Source organism: Felis catus, chromosome A1 (assembly GCF_018350175.1).
Source record: "Felis catus isolate Fca126 chromosome A1, F.catus_Fca126_mat1.0, whole genome shotgun sequence".
NCBI lineage: Eukaryota > Metazoa > Chordata > Mammalia > Carnivora > Felidae > Felis > Felis catus.
The window spans coordinates 140,653,828-140,675,397 of record NC_058368.1 but is presented as its reverse complement, the minus strand read 5'-3'; the positions used below and the strand labels follow the sequence as shown (position 1 = coordinate 140,675,397).

General features: G+C 40.7%; 1 protein-coding gene across 5 annotated transcripts in view; it reads right to left on the bottom strand.

The window, feature by feature from the left end:
- The window catches only part of IQGAP2 (IQ motif containing GTPase activating protein 2), a 299,037-nt gene that overhangs the window by 39,161 nt on the left and 238,306 nt on the right, over positions 1-21,570 (bottom strand). For all 5 annotated transcript variants that reach the window (XM_011284171.4, XM_019835765.3, XM_019835759.3 and 2 more), the window contains 5 exons: positions 15,887-15,970; positions 14,240-14,311; positions 13,137-13,206; positions 10,719-10,927; positions 2,356-2,505 (listed from right to left, as the gene is read on the bottom strand). In XM_011284171.4, coding sequence (XP_011282473.3) covers positions 2,356-2,505; positions 10,719-10,927; positions 13,137-13,206; positions 14,240-14,311; positions 15,887-15,970 — 585 coding nt within the window. The remainder of the gene's footprint in view (positions 1-2,355; positions 2,506-10,718; positions 10,928-13,136; positions 13,207-14,239; positions 14,312-15,886; positions 15,971-21,570) is intronic.

The window sequence follows — 21,570 nt, the reverse complement described above, 5'->3', positions numbered from 1 at the left end:
TACATCCTATATTCTGAGTCTAGAAAAAGGGTATGTTTGCATGTAGAGACAGTGGGATGGTCATGATGTTTTCCAAGGAGAGAGAAGGTAGGAGTGGGGTAGGGAGGCTGAAGAGAAGGGTGAAGGTCAGGACAGTTGATAGACGAAAAGCAGAAGAAAGTGACAGGGGGTAAAAAAGACACCTGAGAACTCAAGAATTAAAAAAAGAAAACTGATGTGGAGTTCTGAGGGCTCCGCTCAGGGTGGGGCTCCTGAGATAACAACACCAGACTTCGGGTTATATGGGTTGTCTCCCACAGCTACACCAGCCCGGTGTAGAGGGCTGGTGTTAGAGGAGGTGTTAGAGGAGAAAAACTATTATTTAGGCAAGAGAGGAAAACATTCATGCAAAGAAAGTAAATATCCTACCCTTCACCTTCCTTCCGATGAGAAAAGAAACTTTTCCATACGTGGAAACTCGTGTTCACTTAATACACCCAAGCAGTTTTGCTTCAAAGTTTTTAAGAAAACACGAATTCTCGTTTACTTTACTACTAAATTTACTTTCGAGCTCAATAATTATTGGCTGAAATTTTCTGAAGCAGTAGCTGAGGACGTTTTTCTTTACGGTGCTACAGTGATTCTTTTCCCACACTAAGCATGGGATTATGAGAAAGGAAACTCACTCTAAAGCTAAAGAATCCTACTCCTCGTTCCTCCCAGATGACCTAAAAGTTTTACATTTAGGCTCATACTGAAGAGGCAAACTCAACAATCTCTATATTAGCTGTCCTGTGCTTTGGCTAATAATTCTTGCCAAGGCAGTAACCAAAGGCCAAATCCAGACCACTTGCTTTTATACAGTTTCCTCAATGATCTTGGGCTAATGTCTCCAAAGGAGAGAGAGGAAAAGTGAAGAAAAATACACGGTTTCAAGAGACACTTCCTTTTGTACAACTGAACGGGCATGCTCTGGGACGATCAGTTTTGGGTTGTTTGGGGAATCCAACTTGGTGGGAATATTCTCAATATGTTCCTGTGCTTTTTACCCTTTCTATTAGTGGGTCTCTACTTATGGAACAGGGTAAAAAATAGAAGTCTTAGGCCAATGACTACTTCCACTTTCCTTATGACACAAAATCTATCAAAATCTAACATTACAAGCTGAATCCTAAAGAAGCCTCATACATTTGGGAGGTTCACGGATATCAAAAAGAATAAATGTCAAAGATTAAATTTCCAAGTGGTGCATGACTAGTCTTCTAATTTAGGTAGACAAAAACCCTTCCTTTCTGGGATGGTTGCTGGTGTTAATTAAGCAATGGATTCCTGGAACAATACCGTTTTAACATTTTCTGTATGCTGCCACATTGTGGCCGTCTGTGGCACTACACTTGCTTTACAATCTATTATTCCAGGTAGACTTCTCAACCCTGCTAAAGTTAACATAACTTCTCTCCTTGGGGCAAACCACACTTCATTCATGGTTTGAGTAATGTGTTCTCTGTATACCTCCTGCCAGAGCCATCCTCAGGCAAAGATTCAGGCACCTCCAGGCCTTGAGGGCATCACCATCACAAGCAGAAGCAGCCACACAAAGGGACACCCGACTCAGGCAAGTCGGGCTGATTGAACTTTTGGGGGAAAGGTTTCCTGCCCAAGGGGAGGCTTTGTTTATCACTAGCGCTTACTCAGTTTCCTTGGGACTAAGTGGATGAGCTAGTAGGGTAGATGAGGTGAATGAGGGATTAACCAAAACAATAGCTGGTCTACCACAGTCCAACCACAAGCAGCTCAGCTGATTAGCTTTCACCTGCACCCTGGAAGCAGTAGAGAATTATGGTTCATTTACATCAGAGTAATGGCATGAAAATAATGAAATAAAAAAGATACCCTATTTCCCAATCCAAACTCTCTGGCTCTTTTCTTGCATGAGGGGCAAGCTGGTACAGGTCAAGATCCATTTTTCACATACTTTTTTTCATGGCTGACAGCATCTACTTATGTTATTATTAGGTGTATACGGTTTCTGAAGATAACTATAATATAATGTCACGAAAGCAGGGGCTCCAAAGTCAAACTGACTGGTTTCCAATACCGTTGCTTTACCCTCTGCCGGCTGTGTCTCAGTTTTCTCACACATAATAGGGGAATAACAATAATTACTATTTTCTGATGGTTCCCAGGGTTGTAGTAAGAATTCCATGGGATAATGAATGCCAAACATCCCAGAATGACACGTGGTACTTAGTAGGCGCTCAAAACATGTCAGCTACCACAACTTTAGCACGGGGGAAATTGCACTGTAAACCATAAAACTTAGAATGATCCAAAACATATCGATCCAAAACTTAGAGTAAAAGCAAATGTTCTCACCTGTAAAAGATAAAACAGCTGCTGATACGTTTCTAGTGTTTTTCTCCTCTCCTTACTTAAACTTTTAATTCCCTGGCTGTCAGTGTTATTCAGTATTTGCATTTCTCCATGTTTTTTCTTATTCAGCTTTGTTCTGTGTGAAATTACATCCTGGAAAAAAAATTATGAAAGGACTACTTTTTACTATGGTATTCTTTATCTCCTTCCTTCATACACATCCTGAAACACACAGTTGGAAAGACTGATTTTCCACATTTCATTCATGAAGAAACAAAGGACTGAGAATGTTAAGGAAATCCAGCTCACAGGTGAGTTTGGCTTTTACAATATTTGTTCTCCAAAGCTGCACTTATTTGCTTTTAAGATGTAATATAGGCATCAATACATTTCATTAAGGAGAGAACGGTGTTTCCAACAAATGATTCTGGGATAACTGGACATTCACATTTAAAAGAAAGAAGTCAGACCCCTACCTCACACCATAAACAAAATTAACTCACAAGACATCAAAGAACTAAATGCAGCAGCTAAAACTATTTGAAAGAAAACCTAGGCATAAATCTTTGTTCCTCCTGGATCAGGCAATGGTTTCTTAGTTAGGATACCAAAAGTACTAGTGACAAAAGAAAAAAAGATAAATTGGAGTTCATGAAAAGTAAAACCTTTATGCTTCAAAGGACACTATTAATAAAAAGACAACTCACAGAAGGGGAGAAAATATTTGCAAATTATGCATCGAAAAAGGGATACAAAGAAGTCTTGCATCTCAAAAAAAAAAACCCCAAAAAACCCCAGCCCAATCAAAAATGGGCAAAAGATTTGAATAGATATTTTCTCAATTCATACCTTGTTGGTAGGAATGTAAACTATAGCCACTTAGAAAATATTTTGGCAGTTTTTTGAAAGTAAACACAGAATTACCATATGACCCAGCAATTCCACTCTCAGGTGTATATCCAAGAGAACAGAAAACATACGTTCACACAAAAACATGTATATGAATGCTCAATTATTCATAATACCCCTTAAGGGGAAATAACTCAAATGTTCCTTAACTGATGAATGGATAGACAAAATGTGGTACAGCCATACAATGGAATTTTGTCTGTCAATAAAATGGAACGAAGTACTGATTCATGCTAAAACATGGGTGAACCTTAAAAACACTATATCAAGTCAAAGAAGTAGGTCACAATAGACCAGATACTGTGTGATTCTGTTCATATGAAATATCAACAACAGGCCAATCTATTGAGATAGAAAATAGATTAACGGTTGCTCTGCTATAGGGGAGAATAGGTAATAACCATTAATGAATACAGGTGTAATTTTTTTTTTTGTAACTGAAATGATATCACATATGATAAAATGCACACACTATCTGAGAACATTTTCTCTGGGGTTTCTTTTTGGGGTGAATGTTTTAGAATTATGGAAATTACGGTTGCACAGTTTTTTGAATATATTGAACACCATTAAAGTGTACACTTTGAAAGAATGAATTAGATCTAAAACTATAAAAGTACTTGCAAGAAAATATGCGAGGCAGAGATTAGAGATAGAAGTGAGAGGAATCCCCTAAATCTTTAACAAAGTTTTTGACAATCGTGCTCCTTTAACCATTTACAGAGAATCTTGGAAAAGGGATGGCTGCAAATATCGTCAAGAGGTCCCTTCAGGCTGTTGTGTCCCTTTCAGATGTTTCAAGAGTCAGGAACAAGAGTAGAACTTTTAGAAAAGGGTCTGTCATACATTTTTACAGGGATCCACAGCAAAAAATACAACTTACATCTTTCGCTGGGAAACACACGGTCACGTGCACACACACACGCACTACAAAATACTTAGCCATACTACTGGGATACACTCTGGTACCTTCAATTTGCTTTTATTCTATTCTTTTTTAAGGACTGCTGATGTGACTCACTAAATTGATTTCATGACCCACCAAGGGCACATGACTCACATGAACGCCACTGCTCTAGAATGCCTCCTCTGCCACGTAACAATGGGTCACTGTTCCACAGAACAGGTGGCAATAAAGCTGTTTTTCCTAAATGTTCTTCCATCTGCTTCCCCGAGCTCTTAGCCCAGCCTCCATGTGAGGAGCTGATCTGCGGCCAGCATTAGGATGCTTGACTGAGGGGGGCACTCCAGGAATTTCAGGCAATAAAAAGCTTTGCTGTGCATGTTCTGCTGGTCATCTAGCATCCCTGGCCTCTGCCCACCAAATACCAGTAGGGACCCTAGTCATTTTCACAGTCAGAAATGTGCCTGCCACCATTTCCAATTGGCTCTGGGGGTGAGAACCACTGTCAGCTTTTGCGTACAGGCTCTAAATCTGCTTACCTCCTAGCACCCCATTCTCCCACCCTGTTCTCCCTGGTTCAGTCACACGTAGGAAAAAGCCCTTGGAGCTCTGAGATAAATAAGATGGTTCTATATGGTGATATCCACTGCCCTCCAGGTCTGTGGTTTTATTCTTTGCCATTCTCAGCTTAGGGAAAACCTGGACTTCATCACTTAACGTCTGTCCTCTTAATTGCTCATATGCGGAAAGAGGGGGATTCGATTTGCATTTCCATGAAATTTTTTAGAAAGGCAACACTGTCACCTTCATTTCACAGACATATAAAATACTTCAGGATTCAAAAGGAAGTGTGCTTAGCACCAGATGGAGGTTAAGAGGAAGTCTAGGCAGGCAGCTGCCTGACATCCTTACTGACAGCAAGTCTTAAAACATCACCAGAAGAAGTCTGGTTTAGAGTTTCAGACAACCCAGCTCTCTTGTCTTCAAGTAACTGGTGAGGTATAGACCATTGAATTCCCTCAAATACATGGAATAAACACATGATCTTGGTTTTAAATACATGGCAGAAAAAAAAAAAAACAACTTGCTATTTAACTCTCCCTCCAATTATTGTCCACTGAGGTAGCTCTGGAAACTGAAGACTTCTCGTATGTTCTGATCCCAGAGTCCATCTTTACATCATGGTTTTTGACGTACACACAAGAGGAGAGTGGGTGTGGCAAGCAAGCTCCTGGGCTTCTAGAACTAAATTGCTCTGCATTAGAAATAGAGACCTCTGGCGAGGACAGGACAGGGAGAGTCATCTGGGATGGGAAGCAGGAGCATCAGAGGCTGAGTCCTGAAGGGGAAGGGCGAGGGAGTTAGCAGCTGTGCGGATGGAACAGTATCGGCTGCAGGTCCAAGCGCAGCACCGGCAATAAGCCCTTCTTTCTTCATTCTTTCCGGGGAAACTATGCCTTGCTCAAGACGGCTCTTGTGGCAAGGCAAGTTTTCTTTGGGAAGGTTGAAGAAGGGGCCGAAGGCCAACCCAGAGAGGGGTTCCAAACAGAGTCATATGCTTTTCATTAATAGAAAGTTAATGTCCTCTATTCTTAGCAATAAATACTGAACATTTGAAGAATCATGGTTTGAAGGAGCAACAGTATTTAATAACTCGTTCATGACATTCTCTTATTTTCATATTGCCACCATTTTGTCCCTTCCCCTAATAACAGATACCTGCATGCAGGTTATATGCGGTAATATGAGAAGTTTTATGGAAGTTACAGACTAGTCCAAGGTTTGGGGTTTTGGAGACACGAAAATAGGGGTATCTGCGAAGCCTAGTAAGCTTTGCGACCTTGTGCAGGTTAACCTCTCTAAGCCTGTTTCCTAAGTCTATAACATGGGCTTAATAATAGCAGTGTGAGCTGCTGTCAAGATTAAAAACAATATATGGGAAACATTTAGCACATTTTCAGTGAAGAAAACAAGGTTCAGAGAGGTTAAGAAACCTGACCATGGAAACCTGCTAATATACACAGTGAAATGGTGTAATGAAGCGGTAAAATTAGTCTTCACCTGGGTTTCAGGCAGCCCTGGCCTTCAAGTCTTTTATGATACACCACATTCATCACTGGGAATTTCAGGGATTCAAGATGACTTTTACTTTTGGGGCGCCTGGGTGGCTTGGTCATTTAAGTGTCGGACTCCGGCTCAGGTCATGATCTCATGGCTGGTGAGTTTGAGCCCCGTGTCGGGCTCTGTGCTGGCAGCTCAGAGCCTGGAGTCTGCTTCGGATTCTATGTCCCCCTCTCTCTCTGACCCTCCCCCACTGGCGTTCAGTCTCGCTCTCAAAAATAAATAAACATTAAAAAAACTACTTTTAATTTCTATCCAGATTTTCTTTCAGAGTAGTTTGAGTTTATACCCTTCTTCCTCCCTATGTCTCTAAGAAACTTCTACCCCAGTTGTTCTGTTTCCATCTACAAGCCAATGTTTTTGCCTAAAACCAATGTTAGCCACTTCACTCATCCACTGACTTTCTGTGATTTCTAGCAGGAATGCCAATTTTATTTATTATAAAATTTTATTTTATTTTAAGTTTATTTATTCTGAGAGAAAGAGAGAGAGGGAGTGCATGCTCAAGCATACGAGGGGCAGAGAAGGAGAATCCAAAGCAGGCTCCACACTGTCGGTGCTGAACTCACTGAACTGCGAGACCATAACCTGAGCTGAAACCAAGAGTCAGACGCTTAACTGTCTGAGCCACCAGGCACCAATTATTTTTTATTTTAGAGAGAGAGAGAGAGAGACAGAGAGAGAGAGAGAGAGAGAGCAAGAGAGCGAGCACGCGCTGGGGAGAGGGGTGGAAGGAGACAGAATTTTTTTTTGTTTTGAGAGAGAGAGGGAGGGCACAAATGAGCGAGGGGCAGAGAGAGAGAGAGAAAATCTCTGGAGGGGCAGAGAGAGAGACAGTGTGAGAGCATGAAGTGGGGCTCACCCAAAGCAGGCTCCAGGTCACATGGAGCAGGGCTCAAGCTCACCCGATGTGGGACGTGAACTCATGAACTGTGAGATCATGACCTGAGCCGAAGTCAGATATTTAATGACTGAGTCACCCAGTGGTGCCCCAGAGAGAGAGAATCTTAAGCGGGCCCCACTCTCAGCATGGCTCCATCCCCTGACCTTGGGATCATGACTTGAGCCAAAATCAAGAGTCCGAAACTCAAGCAACTGAGCCACCTCGGCACCCCTATTTATTTTTTATTAAGCTCTATGCCCAACTTAGGGCTTGAATTCATGACCTCAAGGTGAAGAGTTGCACCCTCTCCTGACTAAGCCAGCCCAGTAAGGAACGCCAATTTAAAGAAAAAAAATTTTTTTTTTTTTTAATTTTTAGAGAGAGAGCAAGAGAGAGAGAGAATGAACACATGTAAGCAGGGGAGAGCAGAGGGAGAGGGAGAGAGAGAATCTTACAGGAGGCTCTATACTCAGCGTGGAGTTGATGTGGGGCTCAATCACACAGACCCTGGGATTATGAACTGAGCCCAAATCAAGAGTTTGGCGCTTAACCAACTGAGTCACCCAGGTGCCCCCAAGGAATGCCAATTTTAGAAGAATTTTAAGACACATGGTTACTTTGGAGAGCTGGAATTATTCTTTACAAACTAAGCTACTTCCTTTAAAAATATTTTTCCCTGGGGCATCTGAGTGGCTCAGTCGGTTAAGCATCTGACTTCGGCTCAGGTCATGATCTCACAGTTCGTGTGTTCGGGCCCCATGTCGGGCTTTGTGCTGACAGCTCACAGCCTGGGGCCTGCTTCAGATTCTATGTCTCCCTCTCTCTTGAAAATAAACATTACAGGAGTACTGATGCATAAGGGCACTTGTACCCCAATGTTTATAGCAGCACTCTCAACAATAGCCAAATTATGGAAAGAGCCTGAATGTCCATCAACTGATGAATGGATAAAGAAATTGTGGTTTATATACACAATGGAGTACTACGCGGCAATGAGAAAGAATGAAATATGGCCCTTTGTAGCAACATGGGTGGAACTGGAGAGTGTGATGCTAAGTGAAATAAGCCATACAGAGAAAGACAGATACCATATGTGTTCACTCTTATGTGGATCCTGAGAAACTTAACAGAAACCCATGGGGGAGGGGAAGGAAAAAAAAAAGAGGTTAGAGTGGGAGAGAGCCAAAGCATAAGGGACTCTTAAAAACTGAGAACAAACTGAGGGTTGATGTGGGGTGGGAGGGAGGGGAGGGTGGGTGATGGGTATTGAGAAAGGCACCTTTTGGGATGAGCGCTGGGTGTTGTATGGAAACCAATTTGACAATAAATTTCATATATGGAAAAAAAATTAAAAAAATAAAATAAATAAATGTAAAAAATATTAAGAAAAATAATAGTGTTTATCATTAAAAAAAAGAAAATAAACATCACAAAAAGTATTTCTTCCTCACTAAAAATATGCTTACTGTTTAAAAATAAAAAAGGATCAAGAAGTTAAATTTTACTACCCACCCCAAGAAAAATCATTTTTTCCCTAGCTTTAAGTATATATATATATTTTCCACAACAAATGAAATTGTACTGCTTTAAGTACTACGGTCTTCTCTATTACACTGCACACTCTTCCCCCTGCCCTTGAATTAGCCCCCTGCCTTGGAAAAATTATTTTTCGTGGCTATATAACCTACTGCTGTTCTCTATTGTTTTTGTGTTTGGGTTATTTCCCACTTTTTCACTATTATAAATAAAGCTTCAACAGTACTATTCTTAACATCAAACTAAAAATGCTACTGTAAGACTAAAGACCATATATTTAATAATCCTTAGTTTTAATTTCCAGTAAGTGATCAATATTTGGCATTTGAAAAGGTAAATTGAAAAAATAGCTGTTTCACAAAGCTATCAATTAGGATTACCTAAAAGAACAATCTTAAACATTTAAAAAACCTGAAAATTTGCCATGGTTTCATTATCCACATGAATAACAAGCTACATGTTATTTCTACCATTTACTATTTTGCAACTAGCCTTTACTTTAAAAGGCAAGGCATTTCCTGTTTACAACTTTATGGGAATTGGGTAAAACAGTAGTTTAAGGCTATAAAAGGCGTTTTCTGAAGGACCTTCTGGAATATATTACACTTGAAAAATTCTCATGTTTGTCAAACACAAACACATTATTTTTAAAAAGGAGAGGACTACGGTTCTTCCGGATAAAATAATGAAAACAGACTTAATACAGAACATTTACACTATACTGTTTTTAATATTTAGAAAAGAGTATCATTTCCTGTTTTGTAAATTGCTCTATTTTCCTTATTTTTTGTGCACTATTTCACTATTTCTCTGTGAGGGCTGGAGACAAGAGTGGGGTGTTCATGTCCTTTTATCTGCTGGCCTTCTGAGCTGCTCATCTCCCAGTTTTCCAGAACCATAGGCTCAAGTCAGTGGCAGTGAGCACTCTATGTTTGACGCATGGTAGCTTTCTCAGTGTTTCCAGAAGGTCAGCTCCCTATGCCCCTCTTGACCTATACATTTTCTGAAAACTGATGTGGCACTGGGACAGTGGCATGGTAAGAGATCTTACCCTACAAATTTCCATTTCTTGGGTAAAAATGAAACTTTTCACATAGTTTGAGGGAGCTCTGACATTAACAAGTTTCATAAAGATACAAAACTGTAGCATTACTTACTTAGAGGCTATTTTGGGGGCCACCCCACTCCGTAGGGACCATTTTGGAAATGTGCAAAGGTTTTTTTTTTTTTTTAACACCCTAACAACTCTAAGGGACTGCTGGCTTCTACTGGGTGGGGGCAGGGAGCACTACTGTCCTGCGATTTGTACGACAGTCCTGTGTAAATAACTGTCCCTATTTTGCATGGCTGGATTTTTCGGTGTCCTGCTGGTCATTCATGTAGGTCAAAATTCTGTAATTATTTGAGTCTCAAATCTAATTGCTTTAGGTGAAAGCAAAATACCTCCCCCCAGGTTTAATATATATTGGATTTTCTAGGACTGCAATTCTGTGGGGGAGAACTCCTTGCTTCTTGTGAACTTTGCAAAGAGACGTTTTCCATTTTGGGAGATGAAATCACTACAGTTCCACCTCTCACTGGTATCCAGAGTCTCGTCTGCAGCTATTGGTAGACTGTTCAATCTGTGGTTATTCTGGGAAGAGATCCAAGCCTCAGGCAACTTGAGCACATCTTCTAATTGCATTTGGCCCATGTTTTTTCAGGCCGAAATCCATGTTTTTATTATACATTACTTTTCTATACTCGTGTAAAGTCTTATTGTGGAGGGACATACATAACCAGGCTTCATTTCACGTCACTTCATTTCAGAATGATAAAGAAGTCTTACAAAAGATCTTATCTAGGGGTGGGGCATAAAATGTTGCAGGTCTGAGAACCATGAGAAAAATGGTCCAGGAAGTTGGACCACACATCCTGGATTCCGAATGAGTTTAGCTGGACAAAGGCAATGTGGGCAAACGTACGTGCCCCTTCTCTCTTCTGAGAGCCAGCAGCCCCACAGATCGCACTGACCTCCAGCGTGATCCTGTTCTTCACCAAGAGCCCAATCTTGAGGTCCATCAGGTTTAGGTCTTTCTCCAGCTGTTGATTGCCTCTGATCTTGGTCACGACTTCTTCCCTTAATCGTGCTACCTCCAGCTCCTCCTGGAAATCTAAGTTACTTTGGTCCAAAAGGTGTACAAATTTTCGGATCACTGTTAGTGGTGGGTTTTCGGAGCCAACTGCGGGGAAAGGAACAAGCATGTTTTAGTTAGGCATGTTTGGAATTATTATCGGTCGTAGGGAAATCAGGTATCTCAATACAGCAGTAGTAGAAAAACACAGCGGCGGAAGCACCTGGGTCTCTGGAAGGACTTATTCTTCCCAGGTTAAATCTGGACAAGGAAACTGATCATATAAATGAGTGCACACCACTGATGTCATCTGGCCTCACTATTTTCTAGTTATCTAATTCTCATTTATCGGCCTTCTTGCATCCTGCTTCCAGGATTCTCCACCGAGAAGAAAGTTCTATCTATCTGTGCCTTATTGATGAGAAACGTGAGAAAGAATGTTAACTAAGTTATCTCTGAGAGCTGGGGGCTGAGCCAGATAAGGGGTTTGTGTTTTTGCAACAGGAAACGGAAAGTTTCCTCTCAGCCCAGAAGACCATGGGGGAAGAAGCAGGAACTAGGTGAAAGGTGAATTAGAAACAGTCAATGAGGGGAGACCTGTAAGGCCACTCAGGAGCCCATGGAGTGACAAGCGGAACACACGTTCTATGTTAGAAATTGAAATCTGGTCCTTGTCCTTTGAGCATGGACCAAGAGTGGGCACCCAGAACCTGGGAGACCAGCCTCAACTGTTCAGAGGGGTGTCTGAAGTTTAAAAGTGTTTCTCCTCAGTGCTTTGAACATGAATTATAATTAAATCCCTAGCACTCTAACTTTACAAAAAATGTATTTGTTAAGGCATTTAGTGAAATCTACTTGGGCAAACTGTATGAATAAACTATCTGGACTTTTAATGATAAGGGAGTACAAGCAACAACACGAAGATGACTTCAAATCAGCCCCGGTGTGGCCACTCTGTCACCACCCTCTCCTTTACACTGAGGCCCTAATCAATTTTCCTTTAACTGCCAGCTTGGTTCTGGGGTGTTTTCACATTCAAGGGAAGGAAAAAAAAAGAGGTAAACCAGCAACACAAATAACTAAGAGCATGAACCTCACATGAACTAAATCTAGACACCATGACTATCAGCATTTTGCCGCTTCTGATGGGCTTTACTGGAGAAATTACCTTGGATCCTGGGACCCCCTTCCCTTCCTGATGCCCATGGAATTTATGTTCTACTATTTCTTTTTTTTTTTTTTTTTAATTTTTTTTTTAACGTTTATTTATTTTTGAGACAGAGAGAGACAGAGCATGAACGGGGAGGGTCAGAGAGAGGGAGACACAGAATCCAAAACAGGCTCCAGGCCCTGAGCTGTCAGCACAGAGCCCGACGTGGGGCTCGAACTCATGGACTGCGAGATCGTGACCTGAGCCGAAGTTAGCCGCTTAACCAACTGAGCCACCCAGGCGCCCCTATGTTCTACTATTTCTAACAAAGGTGTTGCTAGTGACATAGCTGTATCAGAAAAAGCCTGAGAGATGCTCCAGAGCTCATGTATGTAGCTAAGTTGGGAGAACATGAGCCATCTCATTTGGTCTCAAGTTCTCTCTTCTTGCTCCTCATGACCTTCTATCTCTGTATGTGCTAATAAACTTGTTAGAAATGAATATTACAGCTTTACCAGTTATTATGGCTCAAATTTAAGATTTCTTCGGTCAATAGTAGGCTTGTGACATCTTCATGCTGACAATCACTTTGGGGTATTTTAATTGCAGGTAATCACCTACCTTCTTAGTCAGCACTTACAGGCCATATCACAGCTGCAGCAACCTCTAAGCCTGAGTGTATTCAATGCCTCTCCGGGGGGAATGGGTGAAAATGGATAATGAGAGACTAATAAAAATGACTTTTTTTTCTCAGATTAAAAATGCCTTAGTCTTATAAAGATGCTGAATGAATTGAGAAAGAAATGAAAATTTGCATTTCAGTTACCACAAAACCAGTCTATTTGCAAGCGGGGCGGGGCGGGGAGAGAGAGACACACAGAATCTGAAGCAGGCTCCAGGTTTTGAGCTGTTAGCACAGAGGCTGACCCCGGGCTCAAACTCACAAACCGTGAGATCATGACCTGAGCCTAAGTTGGATGTGCTTAACCAACTGAGCCACTGAGACCCCCCCTAAGAGCAAATTTAAGGCAGGCCAGGCTAAGCTGTGATGTTCTGTAGGGTAGGTGCGTTCAATGTCCTTTTGGCTTAGGATATTGTCAACTCATGATGAGTTTATCCAGACATAACTCTATCCTTAGTGGAGGAAGAGTTATGCTCCCAACTTACCCAGTGTTTTGTAATCATCTCTGGCCTTGTTCGCTCTCACTAGTGACTGTATTTTCACAATTTCATTTTTCTGCAAAAGAATGAGATCAGTCATGATCTTCTGGAGGCCCATCTACTCCACGATTGTCGAATTGAGAACTAGTCAAGAACTGACAGTATTAAACAAACCAACCAACCAATCAACCCAGAAGTGACAGTATTTAAGAAGAGACACTATTGAGAATAGACAGCATTTAGATGTGGTGTGTTCACTATTTATTTTTTGCATTTTCTTTGAAGAAAGGGTCAGATATGTTAGCTAAAAGTATCAACAAGGTTGTATAGGACTGTTTATAAAGAGATCTAAAGGGGAAAATAATTTTAGCCCCAAATTTAGATGATCTAATCTATGTTCACATATCCATTCTTTCAAGATCCTGAAAAAATTCCTCCTGTGGGCTTCTTCACTGGTTACCAGTTATAAAAACTTTGTAAGCAGTGTTCGAAAATACTTGTCTGGAATCTTCTGTCTTTAGCATTACTAGCCCACAGCCGTTTCTTCTCACACATTTCCTATTCAGTCTTCACTAGTGAAGTCTCACTCTGAACATGAATTCTTAATTCAAAGAAGAAAAAAAAGCTTCCAAATATTACCATATTGAGTTCTAAGACCTATTGTTTTCTCCTACTGTTCATTTCCACCCTTTAGCTCTGGACTTGCTGTTAAAATGCATGTTAGGTTACTGATGTATGGCTTGCAACTATCCATCTAAGTCACAACTGAGGTTTTAAAACTTGAGCCACCAGCAGCTGGGGAGACATGAAAGTATCGCTTAACCAAATTAAAAGGTTTGGTGTGTGTGTTAAGACAAAAGGGAGCAAGTGGATGAAAAATATGTAAGAAAACATTTCATTTTCTCTTTCTGGACAAAATATTCTATTTAATACAATGACTAGACAGGAACACTGTGCACACAGCATATACAATATACCAACAGCCTTCCACTTGGCTTCTCTTCTAAAAAAAATTTCCACCATTTAATAAAACTCATTCAATGCTAACACTCAACCAAGCATTCATTTAATTCATTCTAAGGATGAAAATCCACTCTTGTGTGTCTTACATGATCTCTGAAATACTGTAGTCGTGAAAGGTAATTCCTTCGTGCTGTCACCATCCGGAACCAGGACTGGATCTAAAAATGAGTTAGAGACATTGAGGCAATTACTAAAAACACCTTTAATGTCTTTTCATGCAACCTAAGGATAATACTGATATTCTGGTAAATTTAGAAGCCCACCAAATAATACTCAAAGCCTAATCTTTTTTTTTTTAATGTTTATTTATTTTTGAAAGAGACAGAGAGACAGAGAGAGAGAAAGTGTGAGCAGGTGAGAGACAGAGAGAGATGGAGACACAGAATATGAATCAGGCTCCAGGCTCTGAGATGTCAGCACAGAGCCCGATGCAGAGCTTGAACTCATGAACAGCAAGATTATGACCCCGAGCTAAAGTCGGATGCTCAAGGCTGAGCAAAGCCTGATCTTTTTAAAAATTTTTTTTAATGTTTATTTATTTTTGAGACAGAGACAGAGCATGAGCACGGGAGGGGCAGAGAGAGAGGGAGACACAGAATCCGAAACAGATTCTAGCCTCTGAGTTGTCAGCACAGAGCTCGACCCAGGGCAAGAACCCACGAACTGTGAGATCATGACATGAGCTGAAGTTGGAGGCTTAACCAACTGAGCCACCCAGGCGCCCCAGCAAAGCCCAATCTTAACCTCCTACTTCTTTCATTGCTTTTTCTCCTAGGGGTTCAAAGTATTTTATACCTTATGATGAGGAAGATAATTTAGCTTTGTATCACTGTGCTTTAATCTCAGTCAATAAAAACCAAGAGCTCAAGGCATTTTGCTGAGAGTTGCAATGGGACAGGGAACCAAAAATAAAGTCCAGGGTTTCATTCCCTTAAATGCATCCAGTATCCTTTAGCTGTTTATGGGTAACAGGTCTAGAGTTCTCATGAGGGACTGACTGGGACCTATAGCTCTCCCAGAGAACAGCCATGTATTCCATAGCAAGCACAGCACAGCACTGAGAAGCACAATGGATCTGGATGATGTCATTCTGTCTTCTCAGTTAAAAAGGTCTTTTAATTAACCTCATGTGACTCCTATCTCTCTCTAGCCTTGCTATTCCGAATCTCATCTGGATTTCCATGTTGTCTGCAAGTTCAGTTCTGCCAATCCTTTGGTTTTCAGCACTGGGGAGTGGGCACCAGTTTCTTTCTTGAAACTGAGAGCCATCAGCTTGGGTAGAAAGCTGGGTTACATTCACTCACCCTGCATATCCAGGTCGTAATTAGTTCTATTTCTTCTTTTCACTGGTTTTGCATTTGCCTAATAACTAAGGTTTCGACTGTTAAGTTTGAGCCTTGTTAATATTATTAGTGCATATGATAAGAGAGATGCAAAATATAGCTGGTTTCCCCCAGAGCTTAAGTAATCAATTTGGACTTCTCAGAGAAAGAGCATTTACTGATTATTCTTCTCATAACCACATAAAGAACCTGAGCCAGTTACAGTGTTTTAACAGAATTGTTTGAAGATGATCAGCTAAGTGAGTAATGGATGTGGGACTCAAACCCAGGACTCAATTCTGACTTTAAGCCCCCCATGTACTCTTTCCACACTCTGTCTTCCAGAAGCAGAACTGCAATGAAAAGCAAGGTTCAAGCCACGCACTTAGTAAGGTAGGAAGGCATGGTTACCTTCACAATATTTTCAGTATTATCAATGAATGTTTGCCGTCTGCGCATATATGCTTCCCGTTGCTTATGTCCCTTCCAAAAAGCCTGTGGAAAACAGCACGTTAGAGAATTATTAGTGTGCAACAGTTTCTCACAGTTGATTCTAGAAAGCGCAAGAAGAGAGTACATCTCAGTAGACAGTGAGTTGGAACACTGTCAGGGACCCTCCCTTCGAAATCTCATGTGAACGCCATCACTAGGGGTGGACGTTACACTGAGCAGAATGCACCAGCTCACAGCAGAAGCTTGTCCCAAACTCCAGAAAGCACAGTTACCAGGTAGAAGCCCATTTTCCCATGCGAAAGCTTAATTTTACCAAAGCTCTGGGTGGCAAGCAGTAATAAAATGCAATTGCCCTGAAACATACAAACAGGTTAACTGAGTACTGGTATCATTTGGTTATAACATAAGATGTTTCAAAATAATGACTTACATAAGTACCTTTACTACAACAAATGACCTACCATGGCCCAGACCAAAAAGAAAGAAAAATACTTGACTCATTTGTAACTCTGGATCCCTAAAATAGAAGTGCTATGATTGATCATTTATTATCTTATCTATTTTTACATAAAGTTTAGTGATGCTTCATCATCAAAGCTTTACTAGCTTATCACCATCAAAGGGAACTTTTATAGGAAACATTTACAAAAACTGGAAACAAACTGTTATCTTTAGAATTATTAAATACCAGATTGTTGAAGTTTATCCCAATCAATTTTTTTTTAGAAACAGACTTAAAAAAATGTTTTTATTTATTTTTAAGAAAAAGAGAGAGAGCACATGTGTGCGTGTACAAGTTAGGGAGGAGCAGAGAGAGGGGGACAGAGGATCTGAAGCAGGCTCCCTGTGGACAGCACAGAGCCCTATGAAGTGCTTGAACTTGTAAACCATGATGACCCAAGTGAAGTCGGATGCTTGACTGGCTGAGCCAGCCAGACACCCCTATTCTAATTCAGTTTTGAGAATCTTTTTATTGAAACCTAACTATGTAACTCACTTTAATTCTCTGGTTTTGTTTTCAAATTAGAAATGAAATAAAGTTTCCTTATTAAAGGGGATAAACACAAAAAATCAAATTATTTTTATAAATTTCATGTCTACTGTATCAATCTACCTCATTTTTTCTTTTAAAAAAAGGTACACGGAATTTTTAGCATTAAAAAAAAAATGTTCTGTGATGATTTAAAATAAGCCAGTCAGTATGGGGGGTGGGGGAGATCAACTGAGCCCTTGCTCCAGATATCTGGTCTCAATTCAAATCTCTAGAAATGACAAATTGCTTTTAAAAAATACTTTCAATTTTGCAATAGAGACTCTCAGGTAATTCCAAAAATGATACACTGAGTTTCATGTATCCGTCACCCACTTTCCCCCAAATCTCACCAATAGGCTTTTAAAGTAATTCACGATAGTACTAGAAACAAGAAAGCATATGGATCAACGACTCTGAGGGACCCTGCAAGACAGCTGACGGCTGGAAGTGGATTAAAGAGAGAACCACAGAACAAACTTCTACAAAAATGTAAGAACATCTACAAAAAATGTGGGATGGTTCTAAGCTTGAGGGAGCCCGGGGCAGCAGCCAGAATAATTTTGGGAAAGTTGCTACCTTATCCACCTGTCAAGCAGTGAATGAAAAAGCAAAGACAGGGGACTAAGGTTCAGGAAAAGAACAAATGGGTATAGTCTTTTTGAGGGAATTTAGCAGTATCAAATTATGGAAAGCACCTGTGTGGAAGGATCTTTACGGCCGCATTGTTTATAATACCAAACATGTATAGAGCAGAATGGTTACACATGGGGATACAGATCAAGTGCAATTGCAGTCATAGTGAGGGATGTTACATGGCAGTTAAGAAGAATGAGTCCCATACATTGGCTACAGGGATGTTCTGTATCTCGAGGAGTAGGAAGATCTCCAAGATACAATGCGAAGAAAAAAAGCAATTTGTAGTTTGCTGCCTATACTATGATGCGACCTGTTAACAAAAAAAAAGGAAAACATAAAATAATGATATAAATTTTTATGCCAAGCATCTGTACTCAATGCCTAGAAGCTGATGTATTAGGATATACAGTAGGGGCTCCTGGGGGGCTCAGTCGGTCAAATGTCTGACTCTTGATCTCGGCTCAGACAAGATCTCGTAGTTTGTGGGAATGAGACCTATTTTGGGCTCTGTGCTGATGGCATGGAGCCTGCTAGGGACTCTCTCCCTCCTTTTCTCTCTGCCCCTCCCCCGCTTGTGAGTACATTTTCTGTCTCTCAAAATAAATAAACTTAAAAAAAAAATAAAAGGATATACAGCAAAAACAGAGAAAAGCTGTAAAGTAAAATGTGCCTATGTACCTACCCCTACTTTGACCTAGCTACTCTCCAAAAGATTTATTAACTTTTTGTTACGTATTTTCTGAAAAAAGGCAAAACGTCGTGTTGTCTATATACTATACCATTGTAAACAACCCTCTACACACGTTATTATGTATTTTGTATGGATGCTTCCATCAAGGTAGGGTATTATTGGCTCAAAAGTTGGTATTTAAAATTGATAGGTTCCGTCGGGTGCCCCTCCCAAGAACGTCTGATAGATAAAACTGGGTCTCCATGAACTGACAAAAATTTAAAAGATGGATAATGTCCAAACTGATAAGAACTGCTGCTTCATTTTTACAGATAATCTGATCTCCAGCAAAGTGCAGAAACCGTAACTTCCTACATAATACCTTTACCGCCAACCCCCTTTTATAATACAATTGTATTTTGTCCACACACGTATTTGGAACCACATCAGTGTTTTAACTTTTACTTCAACTGTGAACCTAATTACGGAAATTCAAGAGCAAAAAGAAAATGTATTGAACCCGCATTTGTACTCATTCAGTTGTTCTCCCCTCCTTCCTGGTTTCCCCACAGTTCTTCTATCATTTCCTTTTTTGTTTAGAGAACTTTCTAGGCTATTCTTTTAGGGCAGGTATGCTCGCGACAAGTTCTCTTAACTTTCTTTCATCTAAGAATGCCTCGATTGCCCCTTCATTCCTAAAGAATATGTTGGGGGGGATCATGAATTCTGCGCTGGGCATTTCCTCGAGTCTATCCTCTTTGGGGTTGACTCAGCTTCATGCCTCTGTGGTTCCGCATCTCTGACCACAGACAGCAACTTCTCAGACATTATTTCTTCCAGGGCCTTTTCACTACTTCCCCTTTCTTTTCTCTGAAACTCTGATGGCACAAACGTGAACTCTTTTTGTTATGGGCCTACAGATGCCTTGAGGCTCTGTTCACTGTTTTTTCAATCTTTCCTCTCTGTTGTTTAGATCTGGTAATTTCTATGATTGTATTCTCTAGTTCACTGATTCACTCCAGTGTTCCCTCCATTTTGCTGCTGAGTCTATCCATTGAGTTTTGTAAAATTTGTTCTAGTTTTTAGTTTTAAAATTAGTTTGGCTTTTAAAATCTTTGTCAGATGATTATACATCTTTGTCATCTGTATTGGCATCTATTGATTATCTTTTAAAATTTATAGCTTGCTTGTTTCTTAAAATGTTGACCGAAATTTGGAAAATCTGGATATTACATGATAAGATTCTGGACTTATTTAATCTGTTTCCCTGACATTGGTTTGGCAAGGGAAGGGTCCTGGTGCTGCCTCATTACTGGCAAGTAAGGGTGGAAGTTCAAGTTCTCCACCTGGCCTCTACTGACACCTGAGGTGGGGGCTGCTTATTACGTTGAATGGGAGGTGGGAGCTCTAACTATCCACCTACGGTGGTGCTGGTACCACTCTGCCTGGGAGAGTAGCGGTGTCTGGTACTATTTCCCATGTGCTGCCCACTGATGGCAGAAGGCTTTGGGGCAGGTGGCCTCATTACCACCACGTTGTGATCCAAGTCCTGACTCCACCATGCCTCCTTTGACACCTCCCAGCAAGGAAAGGGAGAGTGGCCACATTATTGCTTCTGGCCACGGAAGTGGCCTCTGCAGTAATCTGGATACTTGGTTAGATTCTATCCAGGGTGGAGGGCCAGGCTCTCCACTTTGGGGCATGAGTGGTGCGGGGTCAAGATTTTTTTCCATGGTGTGTGGCCGGAGGAGAGTGGTTACTGTCTCAAAGTTTTGTCTTTGTGGGCTGCACCTTTTCTGATCCTTTGGCCACAGACAGCAGGTCTTTGCTGGAGCTTTTTTTTTTTTTTTAATTTTTTATTTTGGCCTGCACCCATAGCATTTCCATGCTGCCAGACTCTGCTGCAGCAAGACTGAGATATTTAAGCTCAAAGAAAACCATGAAACTCGCCTCCATGTCCTTCTTTGGATCTCAAGGTGCCCTAGCCAGTCTGGCTTTTCTCTCTCCATCTTCCACAGTGTTGTGTCTGTTTACATATAATGTCTGGGGCTTTTAGTTGCACTTGGAGGAAGGAATAGGGAAAAGTAGCTGTGTTCCATATTCCCAGAGGTGGGATTTAAAACCCACATAGTTTTTAAGTCCTCAGTGTTTTAGAGTTTCCTATACTATTAGGGTCATATGAATTTATTCCTTGACAGATTACAAGATTTAAAAAACGAGAAACTGGGGCGCCTGGGTGGCTCGTCGGTTAAGCGTCTGACTTCGGCTCAGGCCATGATCTCACAGTCTGTGGGTTCGAGCCCGCATCGGGCTCTGTACTGACAGCTCAGAGCCTGGAGCCTGCTTCCGATTCTGTGTCTCCCTCTCTCTCTGGCCCTCCCCTACTCATGTTCTGTCTCTCTCTGTTGCAAAAATAAATAAAAACATTAAAAAAAATTAAAATAAAAAAGAGAAATGTAAAAAGTAGTTATTAGTCAAGAGGGTCACCTGAACAACTATTAAAATTGAGTTCTGGGATTCCTGGGTGGCTCAGTTGGTAAGAGTCTGACTTCAGCTCAGGTCATGATCACACAGTTCAGGAGTTCAAGCCCTGCATCAGGCTCTGTGCTGACAGCGCGGAGCCTGGAGTCTGCTTTGAGCTCTGTGTCTCCCTCTCTCTCTCTCTGTCCCTCCCCCGCCCTTGCTCACACTGTCTTTCTCTCTCTCTCAAAAACAAACATTAAATAAATAAATAAATAAATAAATAAATAAATAAATAAATAAATAAAACTGAGTTCTTCCAAGTAAGTAGCTATAAAATGTATATCTAAACTTAATACATTTTCCATATGTCAAAAATAACAATAGATAAAAAGATGACATTCATAATAGCCAAAACTAACCAATGCAGTAAACTAAAGAGGAAGGAGTAAATTTTGTGCTATATGGTGGGAAAAATTAATAAATGGGGGAGATATACTGATAACTGAACTGGAAAAGTCATCACTGCAAAGATGCCAATCTCCTTAAATAAGCTAAAACTTCAACACAATTATTATAGCAATGTTAGGAATGGGTTTGGAACTTTATCAGCTGCCTTTGCACTAGCTACTGAAATGAGCACACGTTTTTCTCCTTTAAGCTATGAGATGATTCAGAATTATACAGGAAGATGCATTATTGAGGGTTTAAAAGTGGAGTGAGTTTCACAGTGTTTCTCATTTTTAATTTAAAAACATATTTTTTTAACATTTATTTATTTTTGAGAGAGACAGAATGTGAGTGAGGGAGGGTCAGAGAGAGAGAGGGAGACACAGAATCTGA